At 48.0% G+C, this 18,491-nt stretch overlaps 1 protein-coding gene across 1 annotated transcript; it reads right to left on the bottom strand.

Moving 5' to 3' along the window:
• Window positions 1–372: 372 nt before the first annotated feature.
• RNF187 (ring finger protein 187) lies at window positions 373–15,918 on the bottom strand. The gene is made up of 6 exons (XM_057708441.1): window positions 15,893–15,918; window positions 15,034–15,295; window positions 3,042–3,605; window positions 1,729–1,821; window positions 1,297–1,518; window positions 373–702 (listed from the first exon to the last, which is right to left on the bottom strand). The coding sequence occupies exons 1-6, from the start codon at window positions 15,916–15,918 to the stop codon at window positions 700–702; spliced, it is 1,170 nt and encodes a 389-aa protein (XP_057564424.1). The 3' UTR covers window positions 373–699.
• Window positions 15,919–18,491: the final 2,573 nt, after the last annotated feature.

The raw sequence follows: 18,491 nt of genomic DNA, 5'->3' as shown, positions 1-18,491 counted from the left end.
ACTGCCCCTAACACAGACTCCATAAGGACCTCAAGATTCTCATGTTTCTGCGGACAGACCTCGAGCTGTCGGTGTACATTTACGCAACATACACTGTTGGAGAACCTCAGCAGAGGTGACAGTCTGACCTGCCCACCCTCCCCATCCAAGCACCCTGAACATTCCTTTCCCTTGACACTCACCCCAAATTTAACCTTAACTGCTGCTGTGCACGATGCACGGATGGGGGTCGGTGGGCCTGGGTGTGCATGTCTGGTGGAGCAGCCCCGTTACGGGCTGCATTTGCACGGGGCAGGTGTCAGGTCTGGACAACCCTGGCCTCCTGGAGATGATGACCACGGCTCCTGGAGACCCCAGCAAATCTGACCAGACTTGGGGCAGCGAGAAGAGCTTTATGGAGTCAGGATACACTTGGTTTAACTTACCCCCAATACAGATCTCTACAGTGAAATGTTTACAGCCTGGAAACATGAACACCCAGAGGAAAAGGGAACACACTCTTCTGAGGAACTGTCTTCAGCAACCCAAGGCAGGCAGGGCACCTAGAGTTCGCAGCCCACTTCTACACCTAGGAGAAGACATTCAGAATTGGGGGTGTCTTGAAGGATGACAGGGGGTCCAGAAGAAGCGGATGGAGGAGCTGCTTCAAGCCAGGGATGGAATGAGCTTCCTCTGCCTGGTGCCTGGGCAAGCAGCACATCACTGCATGGGGAGAGAGGGAAGGAGTGAGGGAGCTTCTATCCTGGAAGCCAGGTGACTGGGGAACCCAGCCCCACCAGACCCACACATCTCCTCACCCACAATCCCCACCCACTGGGAGCTGATTAACCAGTATTGCCAGAGGTGATATGACACCTCTCAGCTCAGAGGAGGGAAGGACAGAGGCTGCTGGCTCCAGGATCAGACTCAGGGTTGCAAAGAGCCCAGAATCTTCAGGTTTAGGCAAAGCCTGGGAGCAGAGTGTAAGGAGGACATTCAGGATGAGGGCATGGCAACCGCCACCCTTCCCAGGATCCCTACCTCTCCTGACCTCATGGTCAGCTCCAACCTGTGGAGCCCAAGAACAGGGCAGGGGCCCAGTGCTTCAATATTGGGACGCAAGTCCCCCCTCTCTGCAAAATGTCCCCTCCCACGTGGAAGCTAGAGAATCTCCTGGATTACTCATTCCTGAAATTCAGCCCCAAATGGAAGCCAGGCAGTGGTCTTAAGGCCTCTCTCTTGGTAAGTTACCACTTTGCCAGTTCTTGAATATGCGCCCCCTGTGCCCTCCCCAGGCCACCAGGACAGGGTGCCCACCTGGAGCAGCATACTGAGGCCCAGGTTGCGATGCCTCCTCTCCAGCTCCGACACAGCCTGCAGCAGGGACCTGAACCTCTCCGCTGGGTCCTCATCCTCGTCGTCCAGCGACCCTTCTTCTTTTTCTGCTTCCTGCAGGAAGCGCCCCTCCTCCTCGGCAAAGAAGGCCCGAAGCTTCTTGTAGTCAGTCAGGGCCTTCTTCCTCCGGTCCATCACATGTCCCTACATGACAGGTGGGCGGCAGGGAGGGATACCCGTGTCCTCAGGCTGCCCTGAGACCCCCCGCCCCACCACTGACCACCTCAAGGGAGGAGAGTCCCCTGACCATCTGACTATACAGCGCTCAGCTGTGGTCCAAGGCCCTGCCAAACAGGGTCAGGGTACGCATCCGTGTTTCCTTGTTCACGTATACTCCAACCCCATCCCACTTGCCTTCCACACAGCAGCGGCGGACTCAGCCTGGCCATGCAGGTCCCGAGCATCATTCAGATCTTTCCTCATGATCTCCACAGACCCCTTGTTCTCCTGGAAAGAAACGCTGGTTATGGGGTGTGTGGCCACTTCTGAAGTTCTGGGGCCCACCTAAGCCCAGTCTAGAGGGACATTGCACCACTAGAATCCCCTGACAGTCCAGAGGCCTCAGCTCATGATCTTGGCCCACTAGACACTTCAAAACCCTGCAGGCACTAGAGAGGGTCTTAGTGACCCACTATGCTCTCTCCAGTCTGACAGAAATATTTGTGCTAAGAACCCAACAGGGTAACTGTACACAAGACCATTCATTGGGGTTCCTCATGTTACTGTCCCCAACGCAGGGATGGAGGGTGGCCCCTTTGGGGTGATTATGGCCACAACCAGGGCCTGCCCAGCTCCATTCACTGACTTGGTGGGTGGGGTCCTTCACCAGGAGGAGAGACCAACTCCGGTCCCCTGGCCACATGCTCCAGCCCCCAGAAGCCCCTGGATGCTACAGTCCACTGCTTACCGAGCAGACCCCAGGACCCAACCCCTGGCACATGTACTCTCAAACATGTTACCCTCTAGCTTCTGATGGGCAAGGACCACACTGACTGTTTCCACTCCAGGAGCCTGGCTGTCTTTATTCTCTCAGAAATATTGTACACACACACACACACACACCCCGGGTCCCCAGGACTCTCTCTCTCTCTCTCTCTCTCTCACACACACACCGGGTCCCTGGGATTCCCTGATCCTAGCTGTGACAAGGCTCTGATGGCGGGTTCCGATCCAGAGTCAAGTGCCACATGTAACGGCTGAAAGCACAGTGGAGAAAGTTCCAGAACAGAGTGGATGAAGGGATTCGGGAGGGCCCAGAGCAGGCGAGAAGACGCAATGGAGAGGGGTGCACAGGACCACAGAATGGCCCAGAGCCACAGGCCCGGCCCAGTACGAGGGGAACTCTGCCCGTGGGGGCTGGGCTACCATCGCGTGACGTCATCCCAGGGGGCAGGGCACAACGCAAAGGGGCAAGGTCTGGGAGGCGGGGCCCACGACTCTGCCTATGGGGGGGTGGGGCAGAGCACACAACACTGGGAATCCGGCAAGGGCATCCTGGGGGGAAGAGGGGGGCGATGGAGAGGAAGGGCACTATCCAGGGATGGGGAAAGGGGGACAGGACACCTTCCGGTGGTAGTGGAGTGGGGAGAGAGCAACCTCTGGGGATGGGAAGGGGGACAGGGCACCCTCCGGGGAAGAGCAGCGCATGGGACGCCGCCCGCGCGCACCTTGCCGCGCAGCGCCTTCCTCCAGCGGGGCTCCCACTCGGGCGGCTCGGGCCCCGCGGCCATGCGGCAAGCGGCACAAAGCGGGCCCCCGTCGGCGCGGCACAGCAGCTGCAGCGCGGCCTCAGAGGCCGGGCCGTCGCGCGCGGGCGCCGCGGCCGCCTCCTCGAGCGCCAGCAGGCGGCGGCTGAGAGGCGGGCGGCCGGGCTCCACCGCGCGCTGCCAGCAGTCGTCGGCGCACTCGGGACACGGGAAGGGCCCGTCCTCCTCCGCCCAGAATCGCACCACGCACGCCCGGCAGAAGCGATGGCCGCAGTCCGCGCGCACCGGCTCGCGGGGCGCGCGCTGGCACAGGGCGCAGGCAGCCTCGGCGGGGCCCGCGGGAAGCGCCAGGGCGGCGGCGACGGGGCCCTCGAGGAGGGCGCAGACAGGGACGCGGACCGAGGCGCACGGGTGGCTGGGTGGGCGAGGCCGGAGACACGGCGGAAAGCCGGGGACCGGGACGCACGAAAAGCGCGGCCGGAGAGCCGAGGAAGGGAATGCGCGGATGGGGATGGAGAGCAGGGACTAAGGACAAGAATGGCGACTGGGATGGCGAGGCGCCCGGCGCAGGGTCCTGGCAGGGGTGTGCTCCACCACGCAGGGTCCTGGAAGCGGTGTACTTCACCCTCTTGGGTCCTGGCAGAGGCTGCTCGACTCCGCCTGGGTCCTGGCAGCGGTGTACATTCCACCTCCACCCCCGCCCCCGCCTAATCAGCGGTGGTGCGCTTCACTCTCCTGCCCGCGGGCGGACCCACGTCCTCGCACGCTGAAATCTTACAGGGATTGTCATTTCTCCCACAAATGACTCGTGTGCGAAAGGAAAACAGTTTTCTTTGAAAAGTCCATTTTAAATATCTTTTTATTTTATAAGCTGCTAGGACCTGAGCTGCAAGCACCTCCTCCCGGCCCAACGCCCACGCGGCGTGGGGACTGGGCTGGAAAACGGCCTGCGTGGGACCTCTCTCGTGGGACTTCACCTCCCCGCGTGAAATTGTTCTTGCACGCACCGAACCGCGTGGGCTTCCCCTGCGTGCGCAGGTCCTGCGTGGACTCTAAGGGGAACACGTCCTGTGAGGGCCACCCCGCGTGGGCAGCCAACGTTCTGCGTGGAGCCCAGGCCTTAGGGCGACTCTTCCCCTGAACCACAGGCGCGGGGAAGCCAGCGGCGAGGAAACTCATGGATTCAAAGTGAAGACGTATAATTAGACCCAGGCTACCCGTCTCCAGGCCCATACCAGGAAAGTTGTTAGTTTTTTAGAAAAGACAAACAAAAAAGGTTTAGGAGAGGAGCAGTCGCGGGGGCGGGGTGAGGCGTAGAAGGGGTTGGGGGAGTCGCTGATACAACCAAGGAAACGTGGTTTAAAAAAAAAAATGTAACTTTTAATTTTTTAAAATGGAATCTTATTCCGTTTAAGTGCAAAATCCTCCTAGGTTTTGGTTTTTGTTTGTTTTTCTTTTAACCTGTCGTTGATTTAGAGAAACGCATAATGTAAAAGTTAAGTTTTATTCAGGGACCTTACTGAGGCCTTATAGCCACGAAATAGCTATTGATTGAGGAAAATGCACAATCTAAAGGTTGCGAGTTTTATTTGGCAGACTTGCTGAGGACTTAATCAGAAAGAGCCTCTTAGGAGCCAAGTATATAGGAGTTTTTGCAACAAAAACCAGGTGGTTAGAACATCAAAGGATTACTGTTAATTAAAGGAAACCAAACATCCTAAGTTAATGAATTTAGTCTTTTTTGTTTTTTTTTTTTAATTGTATGGGAAGATGCAATAGTCTGGGCTTATTGGAATCATTCCTTTGATAGGGACCTTAACTATCTAGGACCAGTATCTTGCTTTTCACCTTCCTGAATCCCTTCAGGGTGCACAGTTGGGGCAGCTGCAGTGCTACAACATCCTTTGTTTACTGATAAGGCAAGCCTGTTGCCTTCATCCACACAGCCTCTGCTTATCTCTGAAGGGACTGCTCCAAGGAGATAGGGGAGGAGCTAGTATATGTAAGAGTCGTTTTGGCTGGGAAATACTTGTAGTCAAGCATACATTTTGATAATCACAAGGAACAGCTATCTCTAGTTACAGATTTTAGTGCTTTTCTATCAATGGGAAGATGCAAGAATATGGGGTCATTGAAATTATTCCTTAAATGTGGATTTTAACTCTGGGGGCCTGCAGAATGTTTCACCAGTTCTTCCCACCTTGAATTCCCTTCAGGGTACACTGTCGGTGGGCAACTGCAGTGGGTTTTAACTTACCTCTTTCTATAAGAGAATGATGAGTGACACTCTCTATTCTCGTTGTTTACATTGGCATAGACTTGAAAATACACTAAATGGGCAGTTGGGAAGTGTGACTGGCAAACTGAGGTTAGTTCTATGGATTGATGGTCAGAAGGAGAAAAGCACTTCAAGCCGAGCCTAGCTGATTTGTTGGGTAAACTAGGAACATAGTGGAGAGAAAGGTGGGAGGGAAACAAAAAAAAAATCAATAAGCAAAGTCCATGATAATCCAGTGAGTGTGAAAAATAATCAGGCACAATCATTAAAGTGTAATAGCCAAACTAGGAAAATGTCAGCTGCAAACATACGAAAAGTTCATAAAATTTGGAACAGAAAAGTACAATGAAAAAATACCCACTGCTGCATACAATTTGCCAGTTCACAGAAAAAACACAAATAGGAGAAAAAGATATACACTCTAACAAATTACTGAGAAATAAAAACATAAAATGAGACTTTTTTTTTCCACAATTAAGTTGACAGACCCTGTTACTGAACCAAACTTGGGTCCACTCATGGCCTCAGAGCAAAGCCAGTCAATCTGCTGACACTGAGTTGTGGTGAAGGAAAGTACATTGTTTATTTGCAGGGCCCCATGCAAGGAGAATGGGCAGCTCATGCTCAAAAAGCCCAAACTCCCCAGTGACTTTTAGGGAAAGGTTTTTAAAGACAGCATTTGAGGTAAGCAGCTGGTAAACTTTCTTCTGATTGTCTGGTGGTGAAATAGCAAGGTGACGTTTCAGGAATCCTTATCAACCTGGTTCCAACCAGTCTTGGGTCTACCTGCTTGTGGTCAGCATGTAGTCACCATCCTCCTCCTGGGTAGGGATCTTAGTTTCTGCAGAAAAACTCAAAGATAGGCATCAGGTTATTATCGTGTCCCTCAAGGAGGAACCAGGACTCTGTTTTATAGCTGAACTATTTTTCAAGCTATCTTGCTTAATGCTTTTCCTTTGTTTCTGCAGTCCATCATTTCCCTAATTACAGCCTGAGTTTGCTCTTCGGAACTCAGGGAAGGCCTAGGACACTAAAGCCTTTTTCTGCAAACAAAAAATGGGAGACACAGAGGGGCTTTTGTACCTGGGAGGGCCCTCCTGCTGGGTTTCAACCAAAAACAAAAAAACCCTGATTTTGCAGATAGTGCTTCTGGGAGACAATGTAGCAATATGTATTAAGGATTTCAGATTTTTCATAACCTTTGGACTTTCTTTTCTCAAAATATGTTCTATAAAATAACCCCAAATGGAATAAATCCTTTTGTCATTTGGTTTGGTTTGGAGAAATATTTGTTGTATCACTATTTTGGGGGTGGGAAACTTGAAGTCCAATAATAGGGGAATGACTCAGCAGATTGTAGTAGCCATCAACTTGAAAATGTGTGCATAAAAGATTTTTGGAAATGAGGAATGGCAAACATTGTTAAAACCCATCTATGATCTGCTCCCAATTCCAATGTGTGGATTTTTCCTCACACCAGGCAATTCTCTGTGTTTACAATTTAACTTAATTTTGACACTGTCTACCTGGAGAGAGTATCAAACCCCACAGATTAAGGGCTCAGTGCTACAAAACTGCCCCCCAATTTCAGATGCCAGTCACAAGCCCAAGTATCACCTGTGATACTATAATAACATGAATGTCTATAGATCGAAGGGTCTGATCACAGTATCACATTATCCTTCATTAAGACCAGCAGAATCCAAATTGTACTGTGCAGAATTCTCATTTTCCAAGACAGACTCAAACTGGCATTTTTTCCCTCCTGCTTCCTTTGTACCCTCCAGATGAGAGATTTAGCCAGATGCCATTTGAATACAAGGGATGGGAGGGGAGAGGGCAAAGAAGAGATGTACATTCTCTCCCTCATCTGCCTCTTGAACCATCCAGAGAATTGAAGACTCCCACTTTCAGGTCAGAGGCAGAATCAGAGTGGGTGATGGTCTGGATTATTGCTCAGAATAACATTTCATAAACACCCCCAATAGAGTAGGACACTTGCCAGGCTCTGGGCATCTTGATGGTCTTGAATTTCCATCACACTGACATCAACGAACTAGATAAGAGAATGCCTCACCATGAAAGGGCAGAACTCCCAGTTTTGCTGATTCTGAACCATATTTGATATTTCTCAATATTGTATTTTAAATAGATTAGTATAAAATTTTGAGATTAAATTAGCAACAGTGAAGAAAATCTGAATATTTTCTATGAGTATGTGACAAAGTTTTTTTTTTTAAGCCAACAAAAACATAGACCATTAGAAGAGAAATAAAGGATTCTAAGGGTAGCAGAATGTGTCACTTTGGCATAAAGACTATTTTGACCTGAGGCAAATGAGGATGAACAGTTGCATAAAGATGCCTGCCCAGAGTTTCCTTATCTGACTATAAGAAACTTCTAAAAATGAAAACCACCATAAGTGCCCTCTCTGGGGAAGTCTTGTGGCTGTGAAGATGATGGAAAGTCAGGGCCAAGATGGACCTGCACTAACGACACTTTTCCATTGGCTTCCCCCCAAATATTTACCTTCCCGTAGCTTGACACCCTTGGAAGCCTAAAACCTTTTTCCTTTCTCTTGTCAATTCTCTACAGATGTGTTTGTTAAGGTGATACATAAGCCCAAGTTCTAACCAAGCCCAAGTTCCTCATCACTGAGATTTCTCCTGTGTGATGTGCACCACACGCATTAATAAACTATTTTTCTCTTGTTGATCTGGTGGGTTTTTTTGGTCAGTGTAATTTATGAGGCCCGCAGCCAATGAAAACAAGGTGAAAAGAGAGAAAAGTTTTTTTTCTTCTAAAGTTTTCATTACAGGAAGTAGCAATCCTACATCAACCTAGTGATTTGATGTGTGTTTTATTGCATTTTGAGTTACCCTATTTTCAGTTCTGTTCTCACAACCCAAACAAAAGGGGATGATAAAGAGATGTTCAACTACATTTGCAGGAGAAATGATTGAAGATCTGAGGGTGCTGAGATTTAGAAGATCAGCTTCCGTGGAAATTTCATGTCTGGCATGTGGAAGAGGAATAGAAAGTAATTTTATTTCTCATAAAAGACAGAAATAGGACTAAGAAATACAACTTACTAGGAGGCAAATTTGAAGTCATTGTGGTTGTGATATTGCGATGTATAGTAAGAATTATATATTTGGTTTTCCTCTCTATTCCTAGCACAGAGCTCCTGAAACCCTTGGAATCTCCAAAGTGATGAGATTCATAAAGGTGACTCAATATTCAAAATGAACCTCTGTCAGTGACACCAGGGTCTGTGTTAATGAGGTATCTTTTGGAAAGTCCTTGAGGATGGGAGCAGGTTGCCAAGGGAACCAATCTAGTAAGAGAGGGTTGGAAATTTTAGTCCCACCCTCCATAAAAACCCGGAAGGGTGGGGTTTGGAGAGCTTCCAGGTCAATGAACACCTAGAGATTTGGAGAGAGTGGCATGCTCAGAGAGGGCATGGAAGCTCTGTGCCCTTCCCCCATACCTGCCCTGTGCATCTCTTCTACCTGGCTGTTCTCAAGTTATATCCTTTAATGATAAACTGGTGGTATAATAAGTAAAATGTTTCTCAGAGTTCTGTGAAGTATTCTAGCAGAATAATCAAAGCCAGGACGAAGTCAAGGAAACCTCTGACCTATAGCAGTTCAGTCAGAAGCACAGGTGACAACCTGAAATTGCTATCGGAGTCTGAAGTGGAGACAGACTTGTAGAACTGAGCTCTTAACCTGTGGGACTTGATGCTATCTCCAGTTAGGTAGTGACAGAATTGAGTTAATTGCTTGTGAGAAAAAAAACAAACATCAGAATTGGTGTTAGATTTGGAATGATATTTCTCCAAATTTTCCATGTTCTAATAAAAAAAAAAAGAAAAAGAAAAAAGAGCCACAGAATGTTAAAGCTGAGACTGGTGTTCAGGCTGGTTCCACCCATCCCATGTCTGACATAAGAGGCTGAAAGCCACGTACATCAGGGTGGTACTTCGACAAAATTACCAGACTGCCTTAAATAAGGATTCTTTCATATTTTCATTTGTATTTTTCTGCTTCAAAAAAATTGTCTCATTTTAGAATTCAAGAGGGAAAAAAAATCAAGATGGCATATCTTGGTTTACAACAGATTAAAAGAAAGAAAGAAAAAAGGTGAGTCTCAAATATAAATTTCAGTTATGGTATTATCTCTGAGAATAATTTTCCAGAATTTTCTAGGTTTTCATAATAATACACTTGAAAATTCATTTCTTTTTTTAAAAATTTATTTATTAATTTTATATATTTATTGGCTGCGTTGGGTCTTCGTTGCTGCACATGGGCTTTCTCTAGTTGCAGCGAGTGGGGGCTACTCTTCATTGTGGTGCGCAGGCTCCTCATTGTAGTGGCTTCTCTTGTGGAGAATGGGCCCTAGGTGTGTGGGCTTCAATAGTTGCGGCACATGGGCTCAGTAGTTGTGGCTCATGGGCTTTAGAGCACAGACTCAATAGTTGTGGTGCACGGGCTTAGTTGCTCCACGGCATGTGGAATCTTCCCAGGGCAGGGCTCAAACCCACGTCCCCTGCATTGGCAGGTGGATTCTTTACCACTGCGCCACCTAGGAAGTCCAAAAATTCATTTCTAAACCTGTATTTATTCCTGACACATGTAAAGCTGTATTCACTCTTTTTTTTAATTAATTAACTTATTTATTGGCTGCGTTGGATCTTTGTTGCTGCTCATAGGCTTTATCTAGCTGCGTTGAGCAGGGGCTACTCTTCGCAGCGATGCACGGGCTTCTCATTGCAGTGGCTTCTCTTGTTGCCGAGCATAGGCTCTAGGCTCCGTAGTTGTGGCACATAGGCTTAGTTGCTCCATGGCATGTGGTATCTTCCCGGACCAGGGATTGAACATATGTCCCCTGAATTGGCAGGCGGATTCTTAACCACTGTGCCACCAGGGAAGTCCCTGTATTCACTCTTAAGTACAGCTAAACTCTATTACATATATTCTTTTAGGTAGTATTTCTTTCTATTAGGATCTAAATATTTTTAATTCACCATTTGATCTCTTTTTTAAGCCAAATATTATCTAGCTATGTATTATTTAGTTTCCAAATATACAGAATTTGTAACTACAATTTGGTTAATAATTTGTACTTTACTACACTACAGATATAGAACATGATGGTTTGGAATTTAATGAGCTCTCCTCTATGACTGAATGGATGCATTATTTTTGTAAATGTTCCCTGTTTGCTCAAAAGGAAAGTGAATCCTCTGCTTGCTGGTTATAGTCCCAAAATCTCAAGGTTATTAACTGTATTATTAAGCTCTTTAAAATCACTGCTTAGTTTGTATTTGATTTCTCAGTGTCTGTGTGTGATAGGTGTTCAAAATCTTTAACAATGTTCCACATGAATTGCAAAGCTGGTATTTTGAAGTGATATGAATTGCATTTATGCCTAAAATAATTATGTTGACTTGATCTAGTGTTCACTGTATCAGAATGTAATGTCCATCTTTGTCATTTATGATCATTTTTACCTTAAATTATACTTTTTTTGATCCCAAGATATAAACATGGTAACAAATGAGAAGTATTAGAAATACCTAGAAATCATTTATATTGAAATTACTACATGTCAAAATGTGTGGGACCCAAATAAGCCAAACTTAAAGGAAATGTTTCTTTAAACTCACTTATGGGGGTGGAGGCAGGCGAGTGGAAGTAACCATTTGTTAAGGGTTGAATTGAGTCCAGCAAAAACATGAAAAGTGTTGAAGTCTGTTAACCTGAAACAAACAGACTGTCAGTATTTCTTCAGCAAAGATGAGTTTATTCGGGATCAGCAGAGAATTGCAACTTGGGGTCTGCAACCTTGGTGAGCCACATGCAAATCCCCACATGGCAAGGGAAGGAGGACACTTTTACAGAGAGGAAAAGAAAGTTGGGAGGGTTACACTAAACAAAGAGTCCATGTCTTCATCAGCTGAGTCCTTGCCAGAACAGAGCAGCATTCTTTCTTCTTCCTACTGGGCTCTATGTCATTGCAACACACGAGAGCTCCCCCTCTGGTGTCCAAACTCTATTCAGGAAACCCAGCAGAATTCTGTGGGGGGCCTTCCCAGGGAAAGACACCACTTGACCCCTGTGTGCTCTGCCTCTTGTTTATAAAAAAAGCTTTAGCCTCCTAGGCCTCCCCCGGGGTTCCAAAGAACAAATTTATTCAGAGAAATGAGAAAATGCAGAAACAAAGGAAAACAGTCAAGCAAGATAAAATAATAGTTTAGCTCTTGTCCAGCAGAGCCCTAATGGCTGAATGTCTTCAGGATATACGCCACCTCTTTTCTCCAAACTCTTCCTTCTGACGGGGTCCCCCAGTCAGTTGTCTCCTATTGGCAGCCTTCAGCTTCTACTAAAAGCAATCTGAGCCTAGCAAATTGTGCTATTGTAATCTATAATAAGAAATATGTATTTGATCTTCCTCCTTTTCTTGGTACACAGCTCCTGAAACCACTGGAATTTCCTATGATAAAAGCAATAAAGGTATCATTTGTTCTGTTAATGAGGTGACTTTTGGAAACCCCTTAAGGATGGGGGCTGGTTGCCAGGGGAACCAATCATATCATGAGGGGGTTAGAACTTTCAGTACCACCCCCTGACCTCCAGGGAGTGAAGAGGGGCTGGAGGCTGAATCAATTGCCAACATCCAATGATTTAATCAATTATGCCTATGTAATGGAGGCTCCAAAACACCCAAAAGGACTAGTTCCAGGGAGCGTCTGGGTTGGTAGAGATTTGGGGAGAGTGGCACAACCAGAAAGGGCATGGAAGCTGTAGACCTTTCCCCAGGCTTTGTTCTGTGCATCTCTTCCACCTGGCTATTTCTGAGTTACATCCTTTAATAATAAACCAGTAACCTAGGAAGTGAAGTGCTTCTCTGCATTCTGTGAGCTGCTGTAGCAAATTAATCCAAGCCAAGGAGGGAGTCCTAGGAAACTCTGATCCGGTGGGACAGAAGCACAGATGACAACTGGACTTGACATTGGCATCTGAAGTGTGTGTGGTGGGGGGGCAGTCTTGTAGGACTGAGCCCTTAACCTGTGGGTTCTAATGTTATCCCCAGGTAGATGGTGTCAGAATTGAGTTGAATTGTAAGACACCCAGCTGGTGTTGCAGACTTGCTTGGTGGTATGGAGAATTAATCCCACCCCACATTGGAACTGGAGTCAGACTCCTTTTGTAAACAGAACCCCTCTCTTCCAAATGCTCAACCAACGCATAGAGTGGGTGTCACGCTGGTCACTGAGATTGTCGCCATGATCAGGGAAAGGGCCTGAGTACCGAATGATCAAACTTCCTGTTCAGGGCTGGGACTAGCACCAGCCAGAGAAAGGCAGTGAATTCTGAGCAAGCCCTAACCACACAGAGCCACATATTAGCCAGGAGGCCGAGGGAAGAAAGAGAGGAGATGAGTAAGAGAACACTGGAAGAACTACAAAGCTACCTGCCGGGATGGGAGTCGATGGGCTTGGAGATGACCTCACAACTCCAGGAGATAACCCAGGTGAGCAGAGACCACTGTCCACACCCAGGAGCCAGGACCAGCACCCATATCACTGCCAGGATGCTCTTGGAGAATATGCTAGCTGCAGCCTCTACCCTCCAGGAGAAGGGAATAACTTTTGTAAAGTTAATGATTAAACTTACAAATAGCAAATGTTAAGTTTCCTTTAATACTCCAGTATTAAATACAAACTTTGGACAATGTTTTAACTTTTTCAACTCCAAGATCATGTCAAAACCAATGACTCTTTAATGTTTTAATTGCAAACATAGTGCTATTTTTTTTAGATACTTTAGCCAAAACTTTTAAATAATTCAAGGTCCTAAAAAATCCAAATATCCCAATGTTATTTCTAAGCTTAAAGCAATAATATTAATAATATTTCTAGGAGCTTTTGTCACTATATACAACTCATAAGTTATTCCGTCATCCCAACCCAAGCAAATAGGAGTTTCTTTCCCAGGGCTCTGAAGGGAATGAATGAGAGGGCACTGAAGGGAATGTTTCCTAGAGATCAGAAACAATTCACTAAGGAGTGCCACACCTATCATATGCAAGCTTACCAATCCAGAGCCCACACCCTAACCATCTCCTCTCATATTCTTGGAGAGGCTACTGTCCACCTGCTCTCATCACCCCAGGGGAGGTACCACAAAACTAGGGACCAGCTCTATACCCCAGAGCCAGTTGAAATTACTCAAACCAGCCAATTCTGAGTCTGCTTGCCCTACGTTATCTCATCTTTCCTGTAGAAACCACAACAAAAGTCTGGCTCAAGTTTTCCCTCGCTCCCTCTGCTTCCTCGCAGACCCTGGTGCTTCTCAGGGTGGCCCTGTGAGGTGTATTTGCCCCTCCTCTTGGGAACTGTGAGATAACAGCTATCTTTTCAATGGCAGTCATGTCCTGATCTGTTGGCCTCACCATATCCGAATAACAACAGTAATAATTTTTTTAATTGGCTGTATTTTAAAAGTGAGACAAAGCCAAGAGCAAAAGGCAGCAGGGGGTATGGCTGGGAGACAAGCTCCCAATTATGGGTGGAATCAGCAGCTGTGTGCAGAGCCAGGGCTTACGCAGAAGGGGAATGTGACCAGGTTCCATAATGTCCCAATGCACACATGCAGGGTTGTAAGGGAAGCTAAGAGCAAGTTTATCTGGCATTTTTCCAAGAGCAAAAGCACCCAGCCCCTTTCTAGAATCTGAGGTCGTTGCAGAAAGCAATAAAACTGCTTAAATCTAAAGGCAAAACCAATACCTGGTTGTGGAGAAACAAAGCCATGGAAATAAAGTGATTATCAATCTACAGGGGTAAGGTTGAGTTCAATAGAGTGTATGCTGGGCAGCCAGGAGTTGTGCAGTCATGGAAAAGAATTAGAGCTTTCTAAGAAAATCTAAAGGGAGGCCTTAAGAAAGACCAGGTGAATCTGTGCATATCAGAATCACATATTGTGAAACAATTACACAAAAAACAATACCTGTATAACTAATAAGTAAGAATTCATGGAACTTACCCTAGATGGGGAAGGGAAGTGGAATGAGAAGCAGGGGGACAGGCAGGTAGTAGCATATGCCCTTTGATAAAACCCATGCAGGGGTGGGTACCTGGAAAAGGAGTTTAAAATAGCTAACTCAAGCCACCACCCAATACAGCCACTGGATACTGTACTCCCAGCCCTCCTGGAAAATCATTTTTCGAGCCCATTCCACGTTGGAAAAAATTACAGGAGGTTATTACTTCTCTAGAAAGGAGAGTTTGTGCCTAGGTATGAGGACTTATTTGGTGTCCCAGCATAGGACTCTCGGAAGGATGCTGGACACAGAATCTAAGACTGCAGACACCACCAAAGGAAGATGAGCGTAGGGTCTCGCGTCCGGACTTGAGAAAGTCTCTAAGGTAGTTCCGGCGGTGAGCTTATTTCCCTGTCCAGGCGGGTGACTGAAGAGTTCCAAACTCGAACTCATCATCCCCACTCCGCTCCCCTCCCCCAACCAACTCTTCCCCTCCTAAAGGTGTGGTAAAAGCTCCGCCCCTTCCAAAATTCTGGACCCCCCCCCCCCGCCAAAACAACGAAAGAAAAGCCAAGGGCGCTCGGAAAAACCCCACGAGTCACTTGACACCGCCAGTCGCGTTGCCAGCGTCTCCATCTCCTGCCGGTTCCCCGCAGATGCGGCGCGCGCGAAGAGGGTCCTTGGGCGTGACCCGAAAGCGACGGGCTGGGATGGCGCACTGGAGAGTGACTGCAGAGCCCCTCCAGGCCGGCCTGGCGCGGGAATCCTGCGCGACGGGGCTTCCCGGACACAGAGAGTAGCGCGCAGCAGGGCGGCGGGGCTCAGGGGCTGCAGCCGTGCAAGGGTGCGGGATACAGGGGCGCGCGGACACAGGATTGCAAGGGTGCTGGATAGAGGAGTTTAAGAGCGCAAGAGTGCCTCAGTGCCAGGACGCAAAGGGGTGACAAGCGGCACAGGCCGTGCAAAAGAGCAGATAGCATGAAGGGTTGGGGTGGGGGGCGGGAACCTTCCCGGCAGAGCCCCGGGCCACGTACAATCCGGGGACTGCCCGCGCAGGATCAGAGTGAGCAGCGGCCTCCAGTCTTTATCCGAAAGAGCCCACCTGGATTGGCTCAAACTCAATCTTGCCCGCCCCCCACGACAAACCTATTGGCTAAGGTGCCTCCTAGAGCTTTGCAAGGCTTTCCGTTATTCCATCACCTCTGCAGCGTCCTTCAATTTGCTATCTGAGTTTGGAATTTCTTGTATTTTATGCACATTTCTGCCTTAATGTTTTTACTCCTGTCTTTGGATATTATTGTGATTTCCTCTCGTTTGTGGTTTCCACTCGTAACACATGAATGCTGCAGCTTTGGGGCGGGGCGGGGCGGGGCGGGGCGGGCGGGCGTGGGGGGCGGGGTGGTGGTTGGACAAAACCACCCAGGCGAGCCCCGGGTGTCCGCTGTCAGGGGTGAGGCCATCTGCCCACGCATCCTCCAGTCACCTTCCCTTCACTCCCACAGGGTCCATCTCCCGGAACCCTTCCTACACCCCTCAGCCCCCAGCTTTCCTTCCTATGAAGCCCACCATTCCCATCCCTCCTCCCACCTAGCTCCTCCTCCCGACACCTCTGCCCCCAGCCCCGAACACAGCCCACCCCCATCTCCCACTTCCCGGCTCCACGGCCCTCCTCGCCCACCCCCAGCTTTTTCTTCCCAGGTGCAGACTACGTCTCCTGAAAATACCAAAAATGTAAAATATATCAATAAAATATAGAAAATTATTATCATAAAATCTCGTCTTGTGTTTTCTGTTTCCTGTATTTCATCAATACTACTGGAAGCTGCTAGATTCACTTTCAACACCCCTTAAGATCTTTTAATTAATGTAGTTAGATAGGAAGTAAGAGAAAAACACTGTATATGCATGGGGAGGGGTGATATTCCCCTGGAAGCACAAGCAATCAGAACCGCCCTTGTACCCGTGCAGCTTCGCGCTGGCGATGGGGAGGGCGCTTGGGTGCCTTCTGTGCCCCGTTGACCCCAGCCTTGCCTCTGGTGCCTTCTACACCTCCACGGTCATTCCGGATGTGACTGTCACAGCTCAGAAGCCGACGGACGAGCGCGTCCTGCCTCTGTGTGTCTGCGTGGGCGCTGAGATGGAAATGGCACAGTCCGCAAGCTGTGCGTCCATTGCTGCTTCTCAGATTTCGTTTCGCGGTCCTGTATCACTTATGCAGCTGTGGTCGCCTCTCCTTCATTCACACCTGACTCTGGGATTAGATGGCGGCCCTACTGCTTTCTAATTTGCTGAAATAAAATGGGCATAAAAGTCGTATGGCCAACACAGGCGTTTGGAAAAGACCATTTCAGGAAGCAGCCCAGTCAGCTTGCGCAGAATGGGGGCCAGCGTTTGCCTGTCTCGCGTCCTGCGCGCGCGTGGTCCGAAAGGCCCAGGATACCAGCGCTGCGGAGAGAAAGGCATTGGAGACTGGGATCCCCAGCCCCTTGCTATGCGGGGCATGCCTCGGCTGTTGCAGGAGGATGGCTTTTGTCCGCAGGGTGTCCGCTGGAATCTGTGCTGAAGGACAAAGGCTGCCTACACCGTCTTTTTCTTCTTCGCAATCCTGCAAGCATTCTGTGAGGTTTACTTCCTCTCTGCAAAGCTCCACAGAACGCCTTGTAATTTCAACTACCCACTTTCCTGCAGCGCTCAACCCTAAAGAATTAAAACTGCTTCAGTAAGCCTTTATATTGGTTTGTTTGTTTTTTTTTTTTTTCCTGTACCTGCAGGGTGCTATCTCCAGGCAGATCCCTCCCTCCCTCCTAGCAGGCTCTGTATGTAGCAAGTGTTACTTTAGCAATTCCGATCTGGAGAGAATCAGCATTCTATTCAGGGAGGGGGAAAAAAATCTATGTGTTTGCCATTGCAATGTTTCAGTTATATGAAATGCTTGTTTGTGAGAATTTTAACATGATTTGGCTTCTTGGCTGGGTGAGGAGAGAGCTTACTGCACATTCCTCTAGGAAAAAAGGATGGCTTCATTCATGCATCACAAAAATCCAGGGATAAAACGTGCTCATTTAATGCATACAACCATTTATTCAATGTATTTATGGAATCTAGGCACTGTACTCTAGAAAGGATAATAAGTGGGGGGGAAAAAGATGTTTATTTTGTTTTTTGTTTTAAATCATCCAAACTGCTTTTTAAATTACTCTTCCAGCCTGTTATTCCCAATCACTATCTGTCCCTGTGGCTAAGCTGGAGACCATGTTTCTTTGCTTTTCTTTCTTTTTCTGTTTTTTCCTTTGCCTTTCTCTCTCCCCCCCCCGCCCCACTCCATCCGTCTCTTTTCTTCTGTCATTCTTTCTCTCTTTCTTTCCTTATTTCTGGAAAACTTCAAGCTTGCATTATAGTGTTCCATCTGTCAATATAAAATATTACTCTTGATCCCAAGGACTGTCCCTTGTCTATTGGGGCTGCTATGACAGAATACCACAGGCTGGGGGAGCTTAAACAACAGACTTTTAGTTCTCATAGTTCTGGAAGCTTGGAATAGAGAGATCAGCGTGCCAGTGTCGGTGGGTTCTGGTGAGGGCCCTCTTATAGATTTCAGATGGCTGCCCTCTTTCTGTGTACTGACCTGGAACAGAGAAAGAAGAAGGGGGAGAAGGAGAAGGAGAGGGGGAAGGGGGAGGGGGGTGAGGAGGAGAACAGAAGGAGGAGAATGGGAGGAGGAGGACTAGGGGAAGAAAGCTCTTTCCTGTCTCCTTCCTAAAGGTACTAACCCCATTCAGGGGGGCTCCACTCTCATTCAACATATGAGTTTGGGGGGAACACAAACATTCTGCCCATTAGATTCTGGTTCTGATTTCCTGGAATTCATCAGCCTCTATGTGGGAGCAGAGCAATTCCTAAACCTTAGCTCCTACATGGAAAGACAACTTCTTACCAAAACTGCTTCCTAGAAATGCTCACTTCCTATCCCATGCCAGGTCTTTCCATGCCATGAGAAAGCCAAGAAACCTCACCAGGACTGAGTGGGAGGACCAGCCTTCCAGAGGCTGGCAGCACAACCAGACAAGGTGAGGGAACTGTGG

Source organism: Hippopotamus amphibius, chromosome 15 (assembly GCF_030028045.1).
Source record: "Hippopotamus amphibius kiboko isolate mHipAmp2 chromosome 15, mHipAmp2.hap2, whole genome shotgun sequence".
NCBI lineage: Eukaryota > Metazoa > Chordata > Mammalia > Artiodactyla > Hippopotamidae > Hippopotamus > Hippopotamus amphibius.
The sequence above is the reverse complement of the archived record's forward strand: the minus strand, read 5'-3'. Positions and strand labels throughout refer to the sequence as shown.